General features: G+C 32.7%; 1 protein-coding gene across 5 annotated transcripts in view; it reads right to left on the bottom strand.

The window, feature by feature from the left end:
- Positions 1 to 315: 315 nt before the first annotated feature.
- LOC127646471 (TOX high mobility group box family member 2-like) overlaps positions 316 to 12,640 on the bottom strand; it is a 187,224-nt gene continuing 174,899 nt past the window's right edge. For all 5 annotated transcript variants that reach the window (XM_052130162.1, XM_052130163.1, XM_052130166.1 and 2 more), the window contains 3 exons: positions 8,400 to 8,786; positions 4,805 to 4,941; positions 316 to 2,210 (listed from right to left, as the gene is read on the bottom strand). In XM_052130162.1, the coding sequence (XP_051986122.1) occupies positions 2,168 to 2,210; positions 4,805 to 4,941; positions 8,400 to 8,786 (567 nt within the window). In that variant the 3' untranslated portion in view covers positions 316 to 2,167. The remainder of the gene's footprint in view (positions 2,211 to 4,804; positions 4,942 to 8,399; positions 8,787 to 12,640) is intronic.

The raw sequence follows: 12,640 nt of genomic DNA, 5'->3' as shown, positions 1-12,640 counted from the left end.
GCTTTTGGAACTATCGGTTATCTGCAAAGAATCAAGGATAGTTGCCGATAGTTTTTCCATCATTTAGTCGTTTCAAAATAAGAGTCCCGGTGTGTTTCAGGCTTGTTTATGCTTACAATTATCGCATCTTTGCCCTTCATAATTGTCACGATTCCCTGTTGTCTGCCCTGTTAATCTGTCCCGGACTACACTTCCCATAATTCCCTGCCCTCATCACTGCCAACAGGACTTCATTGTTATCACCTGTGTGTCATTACCCTTTGTGTATTTAAGCCCTGTTGTTTGTTCATTCATTGTGAGTTGTCCAATGTAAATGTAATGTATGCCCTTGATTGTGTCTGTGGATGTTTCTCTTGTTTATATTTTGGTTTTTCTGTAACGAACCAGACGAGGAGTGAGGATCTACAAGTAGTTTTTTTAATGGAAGAACAAAAGGTGAACAGGATAACTCAAAATAACAAAACAACACAGGGAACAAATAAAACATCCACGAGGGGAAAACCAAAATATAAACAAGAGAAACATCCACGGACACAATCAAGGACATACATTACATTTACATTTGACAACTCACAATGACTGAACAAACAACAGGGCTTAAATACACAAAGGGTAATGACACACAGGTGATGGCAGTGATGAGGGCAGGGAATTATGGGAAGTGTAGTCCGGGACAGATGACAGGGAATCCTGACAATAATAAAGAAAGAATTAAGAATAAAATGTTGCGTTCTATAAACCAATTTGAAAAACTATCGGCCGAGACGTCGGTTATCGGCCATTTCTCACCCCCTAAGTTATCGGTTTCGGCAATATCCACTATCGGTCGTCCTCTAAACGAAAGTGCGCGGGTCAAGCATTCGCGTCTGCATTTGCGCACTTGCTTCTATCTGTCGCGTTTAGAACCTGAGAGTAAATTAGGCCGCGTCCACACTTATGCGTTTTCGTTTGCGTGTCTCATCCACACTAGAACGCCGATTTTCCTCCATCGCTGCGTACTTTGGAAAATGCTAACGAGTTTTCAAATGAAAACGGATACGTGTGGATGTGGCCTCGATCAACAAAGCTGACCCATTCACTTAAAAATGTAGGTTGAGAACACTCTTCGTAAAACCGTATGTTTGCGATCTCGAGCCAGAATTGAAACAGTAGTTAATGCTCCTAAACGGAGAGCCAGGTCATGCGGTTTGTCGTGGCTTTTGCCATAGATCTTTTTTGGGGGGAAATCGCACAAGTGAGCACAGATTTGAATGCAAGATCGTGTACGTGTGAAACACTCTTGGGATATCACCTGCACAGGTGGCTCACTTACACAACACACGTATACACTCATACCCTCGTACGCATTCACAAAATACCATTTAAAATACAAATCAATGAATTATAAGTCATATTAAAGAAGGAAAAAATATCTGGACTTCCCAATTTGACCCCCCCCCCCCCAAAAAGTGATATTTACAATCACACTGTGACAGATTGGTAAAGACCAACACGGGTCTTTAAAGTTACAAAAGAAGTCGTATTTTTAAATTTTTTAATTTGCCTATTTGCCTTTTCTCTTGTCTATTACTACCAAAATCCACAGAGCATCAGTTGAACAGTAACGTATCGCCCTAGTAACGTAAAGGGCCTTTTATAGGCCCAAAAAAAAGCTCTATTTTGCAAGCAGAAAATAAATACAGGAAATACAACCAAAAAATAGGAGAAGTAACTGAGAAACTACGAGGAGAATTTTCCTCTGTTATATTTAAAGCTCATTCGCCCTGAGGGCCAGTTTCGTGGTAGTTTGCTTGTCGTTGTTTTTATTATTTTTTTCGTTCGTTTGTGTTATATACATCTTTTTTTGTCTTTTTCGCTTACGTTTATTCAGAGATGGGGTGAGTGCTCTCGGAGGTCTCCGGCGGAGAGGCCTGTACATTTTTAAGTGCTTGGCAAAAATGAAAGGATCACTAGTAGTCTTCAGAACGCGTACACACACACACACACACACACACACACACACACACACACACACACACACACACACACACACACACATCCTTCTAAAAACAATGAAAAAATGACACTGAGGGAAAAACTGACGGTGTCGGGGGATGGGGCTGGAGAGGTGCACGGGGCTCCCTGGTGTTGTTTCGTTTTTTTCTCTTTTCTGTCTCCTTGTTTTGCTTCAAGTGAGGTAGAGTGGCTTATCCCTGCCTATCATACTGCCACTGCAAAACAATGAAAACAAACATCGTCAACAAATCATTCATGTCACATTTAAAGGAACAGTTCGGACAAAAAAGGTTTGTCATTTATAAATAACGAGTGGAACACTATGCAGTATGCAACAATAAACACTTCTAGGACTATTACACTAGTAAGCAATGCTAATTATTTCTAATGCTATATTAAGTATGCATACTAGTGTTCTGCTAACTCCATACTGCCTACTATTTTTCAGAATTACTTGAAATATTATGCAGTATGCAACAATAAACACTTCTAGGGCCATTTTTGTAATTAATTACTAATATTCTAGTTAATGCATACTGCACACTAGTATGCAATGCTAATTATTTCTAATGCTATATTAAGTATGGATACTAAGTTCCGCTAACTCCATACTTCACAATATAAATATAGTATACATCATATTGTCTTTTTAAATAGTACATAAAACAGTGTACAGTGATCGTTTCTAGGGGTATGTTTAAAGTGGATACTAGTGCACTCCACACTGCCTACTATTTTCAGAATTACTTGAAATAGTATGCAGTATGCAACAATAAACACTTCTAGGACTATTACACTAGTATGCAATGCTAATTATTTCTAATGCTATATTAAGTATGCATACTAGTGTTCAACTAACTCCATACTTCAAGATATAAATATAGTATACATCATACTGTTTTTTTAAATAGTACATAAAACAGTGTACAGTGAACTTTTCTAGGGGTATGTTTAGAGTGGATACTAGTGCACTCCACACTGCCTACTATTTTTCAGAATTATTTGAAATAGTATGCAGTATGCAACAATAAACACTTCTAGGGCTATTACACTAGTATGCAATGCTAATTATTTCTAATGCTATATTAAGTATGGATACTAGTGTTTTGCTAACTCCATACTTCAAGATATAAATATAGTATACATCATATTGTCTTTTTAAATAGTACATAAAATAGTGTAGAGTGAACGTTTCTAGGGGTATGTTTAGAGTGGATACTAGTGTACTCCATACTGCCTACTATTTTTCACAATACACACTTCTAGGGCTATTACACTAGTATGCAATGCTAATTATTTCTAATGCTATATTAAGTATGCATACTAGTGTTCTGCTAACTCCATACTTTGCAATATAAATATAGTATACATCACATTGTCTTTTTAAATAGTACATAAAACAGTGTTGAACATTTCTAGGGGTATGTTTAAAGTGGATTCTAGTGCACTCCACACTGCATACTATTTTCAGAATTACTTGAAATAGTATGCAGTATGCAACAATAAAAACTTGTAGGGCTATTTTTGTAATTAATTACTAATATTCTAGTTACTGCATACTGCACACTAGTATGCAATGCTAATTATTTCTAATGCTATATTAAGAATGCATACTAGTGTTCTGCTAACTCCATACTTTGCAATATAAATATAGTATACATCACATTGTCTTTTTAAATAGTACATAAAACAGTGTTGAACATTTCTAGGGGTATGTTTAAAGTGGATACTAGTGCACTCCACACTGCATACTATTTTCAGAATTACTTGAAATAGTATGCAGTATGCAACAATAAACACTTGTAGGGCTATTTTTGTAATTAATTACTAATATTCTAGTTACTGCATACTGCACACTAGTAAGCAATGCTAATTATTTCTAATGCTATATTAAGTATGCATACTAGTGTTCTGCTAACTCCATACTTTGCAATATAATATAGTATACGACATACTGTATTTTAAATAATACATAAAACAGTGTACAGTGATCGTTTCTAGGGGTATGTTTAGAGTGGATGCTAGTGTACTCCATACTACCTACTATTTTTCAGAATTACTTGAAATAGTATGCAGTATGCAACAATAAACACTTCTAGGGCTATTACACTAGTATGCAATGCTAATTATTTCTAAGGCTATATTAAGTATGGATACTAGTGTTCCGCTAACTCCATACCTAATAAAAATTAAGTAAAAGCTGAAGTCACAGAAATCTTTCTGTGAGGAACAGATTGAATTTTGAAGTTGTTGTTTGCTGAAACTGATTCCTGTAATCATCGATGCATTTGCGTTGAAATCAAATACGCCTTTGGTTCTCGTGTGTCTTGTAATTGATGTAAAATATGGTACAGATGTTCCACATTTGAGTTATATTTGAGGTATAACAGAGGGGAAGATTTTTAGAGAAGAAACATTTCGGTCTGTTCCTCACACAATGTTATCGTATGACTTCAGAAGACTTGGGATATGGTGCACAAGTCTATAAATGACTTTATGGAGCTTTCTTGTCATTTTTCGAGCTCAGCATCTACAGTCCTCATTATGAAACCTGCATAACATCTTTTGTGTCCCACGGAAAAGTGAGTAAATGATGAAAGAATTTAGATTTTAGGTGAACTGTTCCTATATATAATAAAGCAATCACAATAATAGACAGTAAAACACAAGAAACACGCAGCTAAGATACAAACACATATGCTGCTTATGTGACACGCTAAAGTTTCTGTTACTATTAAACCCATCTCACAGGACACACACACACACACACACACACACACACACACACACACACACACACACTGTTTACCTGCAGTGGTTTCCGCCGCATTCCCGGTTGCAGTACTCACTGTCCCAGTCGGGGTTCTGGCCCACTGGGTTTGGAGCCCCTGGAGATTGAGAGCCCCCAACACTCTTCTGATACTCGGACTGTAAGTGAGAAAATCCCTACGAGAGAGAGAGAGAGAGAGAGAGAGAGAGACATATATTACATTGCCACAAGGGGCACTATTGAGGGCATAAGCATAAATCTTCTACTGAAGCCAGTTTACAGATTTAAAAGGCCACATTTTGTTCCTCTTTTCTACTCTAAACAGCCGAATTCCTCGCAAAAGCTCAATTTTTTTTCTGTTATTGCAACTCTGCTCAAAGGTGCTAAACACTGACATGTTTTGGAAAAATCAAACCTTTTAACTATTCTTTTGTTACAGACGGCGACACCTCCAAAACAACACGTTCTCCACCCCAGTTCACACTTCATCCCACCATATGTTGACCTGTTTATCTTGATCTTTTACTTTTTGTGGTCAGTTTGGTAACACTTTCCCAACACAATTCATTTCTGCTAAAAAAGCAAAATGAAAAACAAAACTGCTTTTTAATATAAAATAGTCCTAAATAGCAGTCTCAGGAGGTCATCTGTACTGTTTCTGTTTGCTTGTTTTCCCACATGAAAGTAAGTTTGCTTTTATTTTGACGAATATAACAAACTGTCACTTTGAATAAAGTATGTTTGGAATAGGATACTAGCATACTACTAACTGCAAACTGCAGAGTATGCACTGTATACTTGCTGTTATCTTGCACAAATAATATGTGACATAGTAAAGTATACAGCCTGTTACTATAAACATTTCTGTGTTTGAAGTGAAATACTAGTGTTCTGCTTACTGCATACTGCACACTGTACACTGCACACTTCAATTTAAAAACAGTATGTGAAATAGTATACAGTGTGCAGTGTAGTAAACATGTCTAGAGCTATATTAAAAATGAAATACTCTCCTTCTACTTGCTCCATACTACGTAGTATTTACTGTATACATCATACTGTTTTTTTAAATAGTACATGAAGCAGTGTACAGTAAACGTTTCAAGGGCTGTGGAGGGGATACTATTGTATACCTCACTGCATACTGCACAATATACACTGTATACTGCCTACTATATATTTTAAAGTGGGTGAAATAGTATGCGACAAGTAAATTTCAAGGGCTACATTCAGAATGGATTATTTGCGTTCTGCTTACTGTATACTGCATAATGTTATTTATTTTAGTAGTACAGTACATGAAACAGTATGCTGTATGTAGTATGCAACATTTCAAGGGCTATGGCTGAGTTTGGAATGGTATACTACACATGCTACTCTTACTACCTCTGCTATAGTATATTATGTAGTATGGTAGTATGCCATTTTTAACTCTGCCTATGCTTATAGTGGGATTCTAATCTAACTCACAGCATACTACAAAATATACACTGTTTTATCTGTATACTGCCTACTATTGTTTTTAAAAACTAGACTAATGTTACAAACATTTTTATCATTGCATACTGCATACTATTTCACATACCTTTTGAAAATACTAGACTAGTGTTTGAAACCTTTATCGGTGCATACTGCATACTATTTCACATACTTGATAAAATACTAGAATACTGTTTAAATTGTTTTATCATTGCATACTGCATACTATTTCACATACTTTTTTTAAATAATAGACTAGTGTTTGAAACCTTTATCGTTGCATACTGCATACTATTTCAGATACTTTGTTATAAATATTAGACTAGTGTTAGAAACCTTTATCGGTGCATACTGCATAATATTTCACATACTTTTTTTAAATACTAGACTATTGTTTGAAACGTTTATTGTTGCATACTGCATACTATTTCAGATACTTTGTTATAAATAATAGACTAGTGTTTGAAACCTTTATCATTGCATACTGCATACTATTTCACATACTTTTTTTAAATAATAGACTAGTGTTAGAAACCTTTATCGGTGCATACTGCATAATATTTCACATACTTTTTTTAAATACTAGACTATTGTTTGAAACGTTTATTGTTGCATACTGCATACTATTTCAGATACTTTGTTATAAATAATAGACTAGTGTTTGAAACCTTTATCGTTGCATACTGCATACTATTTCAGATACTTTGTTATAAATATTAGACTAGTGTTAGAAACCTTTATCGGTGCATACTGCATAATATTTCACATACTTTTTTTAAATACTAAACTAGTGTTTGAAACCTTTATCGTTGCATACTGCATACTATTTCACATATAGTATTTTTTTTTTATTTATTTATTTTTTTTTAGAAACTGTCATCTTTTTGCACTACTGAGTACTGGTCGGCGCTGCACTGTCTATTGTCCTGTTCATTGTCAGTAATTTGTTGTACTGTCCTGTACTTTTTGCACATGTTTGCACGTGCACTTTATATAGGTATATATAGGTAGTTTATATAGGTATTTTATTTCGTTGTGTAGTCTCATGTGGTCCTATGTTGGACCTTTGTTGTTTTTTTATGTAGCACCATGGTCCTGGAGGAACGTTGTCTCGTTTTGCTGTGTACTGTACTAACTGTATATGGTTGAAACGACAATAAAAACCACTTGACTTGACTTGACTTGACATACCTTTTAAAAATACTAGACTAGTGTTTGAAACCTTTATCGGTGCATACTGCATACTATTTCACATACTTGATAAAATACTAGAATACTGTTTAAATTGTTTTATCATTGCATACTGCATACTATTTCACATACTTTTTTTAAATACTAGACTATTGTTTGAAACCTTTATTGTTGCATACTGCATACTATTTCACATACTTTGTTATAAATAATAGACTATTGTTTGAAACCTTTACCGTTGCATACTGCATACTATTTCAGATACTTTGTTATAAATACTAGACTAGTGTTAGAAACCTTTATCGGTGCATACTGCATACTATTTCACATACTTTTTTAAATACTAGACTAATGTTAGAAACGTTTATTGTTGCATACTGCATACTATTTCACATACTTTGTTATAAATAATAGACTATTGTTTGAAACCTTTACCGTTGCATACTGCATACTATTTCACATACTTTTTTAAATACTAGACTAATGTTAGAAACGTTTATTGTTGCATACTGCATACTATTTCACATATTTTGTTATAAATACTAGACTAGTGTTAGAAACCTTTATCGTTGCATACTGCATACTATTTCACATACTTTTTTAAATACTAGACTAATGTTAGAAACCTTTATCGGTGCATACTGCATACTATTTCACATACTTTTTTCAAATAATAGACTAGTATTTGAAATGTTTATTGTTGCATACTATTTTACATGTTTTAAAAAAATAATATGTGAACTAGTATGCAGTATGTTTCAAACACTAATCTAGTACACTATTGTCACATGACCTCATGTCATTGCATGTTTAATTCAGCGAGTCATTTCATTTATCATCTCATTAAAACATATGGCTATTTTGTATATATACTGCCTAAAGAGTAAGAGTAGTATGGCAGTGTCCCATTACAAGCACACTCTGTGACTCCAGCACGTGCAATGTTTCCCAGCATCACACTAACCTGCTGTCCTGGGGGTGGGGAGTGCAGCGGAGCCTGCAGGCCCATCTGGTGAGAGATGATTGGCTGTGACTGCACCTGCTGCATGCGGATTGGCTGGTTGAGGAGTGATCCCTGGTGCAGCGAGAGCTGCTGGTGCAGAGGGGGGCTTATCTGGAATGATGCTGGGGGGGAGGCACTGAGCGCGGGCAGCATGGCCGACCGGGGCAGCCCATGTCTGGGAGCGCCTGCTGCGTAGCTCTGCAGGTCTGTCAGGGGGAAGGGGCTCGGGCCCAGGTACGGGGAGGAGGGCTGGGGCGGGACGCTGTACAGGGAAGGGTTGGGGGGCATCATGTGCGGTGGGGGCTGGTTGGACTGAACGCTTTTGCTCTCCACTGGGTCATTGTAGGTCTGATGGAAAGAGAGAGAGAGAGAGAGAGAGAGAGAGAGAGAGAGAGAATGTACATTAACGCATGATTTCTTTAATATACAGTGGGAGAAAACTGCTTCTATTTTGTATTGTTTTCTGGTTCAATACAAAAACAATCATTACAAATTATATTATGAGCAAATATGGAAGGGCTTGAGGTGCAAGTAAATAAAACATTACAAATAACAAATAGCATTATATTAAAAATGTTTACATTTATTGTCGACTCACTTTCCCGCAACAATAAAACACACAGTTTTAAATCAACAAAACTGACCTCCCAACCCGAAACCTTAAACCTAACCCTAACCGATAGTGTCTTAAATAGCAAATGAGAGACAAAGTTGAGTCTCAGATTTACCATGACCCCAGAGTCCATCTAGAACATGCATAAATGTCAGTATTCAGAACAAAACAAAACCAAATACACAGAGGAAACAGCAGCCCGCAGCAATCACACAAACACATCTATCTGGGATTTGTCAAATTGAGAGTGCGCGCATACGGCAATGCATTGTTTCATTACGGAGTTATACCGGAGCATGCATTGCAAATGGAAATATGTATTTCAAATGTCAGTGCGTGATGAGAAGTCAGTCGTGTTCATCAGCTGTCACAATCACAGCGCTCGTACTGAACGTATGGAACAGAAAATCTAAAGAGATCGCCATGAAAAAGAGAGATGGATGAATCTGTCTCCGAGAACGAGAACAGAATAAGAACGTTTCAAACATTTCTCTTTAAATTAAACAATCTGACGTGATCAGAATAGACCACGCATTAGTTTCAAAACCATTGCAAAACTGTTCTTAAATGTATGGAGGACAAAACATGCAAAAATAATAAATAAATACATAAATAAATAAATGTAATAATAAGAAAATAAATAAAGGAATAAATGTCTTGATAAAACAAATATAATTAGTTTTTAATGAAAGTTATTCCTGAATTTATTTTTGTATGACTTTTTTCCTTTATTTATTATTTTCTCTTTTTATTTTTATTCTTTAAAAAAAATTTTTTTATTCTTTCATTTGTTTTTTTTTGTTTTTTATTATTTATTTATGCATTCATTTATTTTTACATTTATTTATTCCCACATGTATTTATTTCTATATTTAAATATTCCCACATGTATTTATTTCTATATTTAAATATTCCCATATTTATTTATTTCTATATTTAAATATTCCCACATTTATTTATTTCTATATTTAAATATTCCCACATGTATTATTTCTATATTTAAATATTCCCACATGTATTTATTTCTATATTTAAATATTCCCACATTTATTTATTTCTATATTTAAATATTCCCACATGTATTTATTTATTTCTATATTTAAATATTCCCACATGTATTACTTCTATATTTAAATATTCCCACATGTATTATTTCTATATTTAAATATTCCCACATGTATTTATTTCTATATTTAAATATTCCCACATGTATTTACTTCTATATTTAAATATTCCCACATTTATTTATTTCTATATTTAAATATTCCCACATGTATTTATTTATTTCTATATTTAAATATTCCCACATGTATTTACTTCTATATTTAAATATTCCCACATTTATTTATTTCTATATTTAAATATTCCCACATGTATTATTTCTATATTTAAATATTCCCACATGTATTTATTTCTATATTTAAATATTCCCACATGTATTTATTTCTATATTTAAATATTCCCACATGTATTATTTCTATATTTAAATATTCCCACATGTATTTATTTCTATATTTAAATATTCCCACATGTATTTATTTCTATATTTAAATATTCCCACATGTATTATTTCTATATTTAAATATTCCCACATGTATTATTTCTATATTTAAATAGTCCCACATGTATTTATTTCTATATTTAAATATTCCCACATGTATTTATTTCTATATTTAAATATTACCACATGTATTTATTTCTATATTTAAATATTCCCACATGTATTTATTTCTATATTTAAATATTCTCATATTTATTTATTTCTATATTTAAATATTCCCATATTTATGTATTTCTATATTTAAATATTCCCACATGTATTTATTTCTATATTTAAATATTCCCACATGTATTTATTTCTATATTTAAATATTCCCACATGCATTTATTTCTATATTTAAATATTCCCACATGTATTTATTTCTATATTTAAATATTCCCACATGTATTATTTCTATATTTAAATATTCCCACATGTATTATTTCTATATATAAATATTCCCACATGCATTTATTTCTATATTTAAATATTCCCACATGCATTTATTTCTATATTTAAATATTCCCACATGTATTTATTTCTATATTTAAATATTCCCACATGTATTATTTCTATATTTAAATATTCCCACATATTTTTATTTCTATATATAAATATTCCCACATGCATTTATTTCTATATTTAAATATTCCCACATGTATTTATTTCTATATATAAATATTCCCACATTTTTTTATTTCTATATTTAAATATTCCCACATGTATTTATTTCTATATTTAAATATTCCCACATTTATTTATTTCTATATTTAAATATTCCCATATTTATTTATTTCTATATTTAAATATTCCCACATGTATTTATTTCTATATTTAAATATTCCCATATTTATTTATTTCTATATTTAAATATTCCCACATTTATTTATTTCTATATTTAAATATTCCCACATGTATTTACTTCTATATTTAAATATTCCCACATGTATTTATTTCTATATTTAAATATTCCCACATTTATTTATTTCTATATTTAAATATTCCCACATTTATTTATTTCTATATTTAAATATTCCCACATGTATTTATTTCTATATTTAAATATTCCCACATGTATTTATTTCTATATTTAAATATTCCCACATTTATTTATTTCTATATTTAAATATTCCCACATGTATTTATTTCTATATTTAAATATTCCCACATGTATTTATTTCTATATTTAAATATTCCCACATTTATTTATTTCTATATTTAAATATTCCCACATGTATTTATTTATTTCTATATTTAAATATTCCCATATTTATTTATTTCTATATTTAAATATTCCCATATTTATTTATTTCTATATTTAAATATTCCCACATGTATTTATTTCTATTTTTAAATATTCCCACATGTATTTATTTTTGTATTTATTCTTACATTTCTGTCTCTTGTATGATAATGATGTGGGCGGGTCCTGTTTACCATTGGCTTATTGTAGATTGAAGCGTGTGCTCGATTACTCTGGACTTGTTTTGATGTGTCGTCAGGTCATATATCGTGTAAACTAAAGCTATTTGTGGGGCTAAAAACATAAGAGCTGAAGTCAATCCAAGATGTATTGGTTATACAATCACAAAATAAATGCAGAGCTGTTTCTTCAACAAAACCACAAAATGAGTAAGTTTCATAAATGATATGATTTAACCTAATGCTTTTCTTACTTTTCTGTGTATATAACTTCATATTTTGATGTCTGCAAATCCATAATATTGTTTTCTGTTGTTATGACTGTTCATTGTAAAAGATACAGCCATGCTTCATTTCCCTGATCATGTATGTATGTATACATCTGCAATAAAAAAATAAAAAACTCTATAGTTGACTCTTCACATGTATCTAGAGAATTGCGCAACTTGCGAACGAAGTCGATAACCACGCATCAAATAACTATGTTTAATTTAGAGTAGAGGTGCTGATTGATGTTTTAGGAGAGCTGTATGCCGGTATGAATGTCGAAGCACATCCTGGATCGTTAAACTCTCTGCAAAACGTTTCCCTGCATATTCAAAATCTGTGCGAGTCAGGGGGTGCTGA

This window comes from Xyrauchen texanus, chromosome 7 (assembly GCF_025860055.1).
Source record: "Xyrauchen texanus isolate HMW12.3.18 chromosome 7, RBS_HiC_50CHRs, whole genome shotgun sequence".
In the NCBI taxonomy this organism is placed as follows: domain Eukaryota; kingdom Metazoa; phylum Chordata; class Actinopteri; order Cypriniformes; family Catostomidae; genus Xyrauchen; species Xyrauchen texanus.
This window is presented reverse-complemented; position numbering and strand designations above follow the sequence as displayed.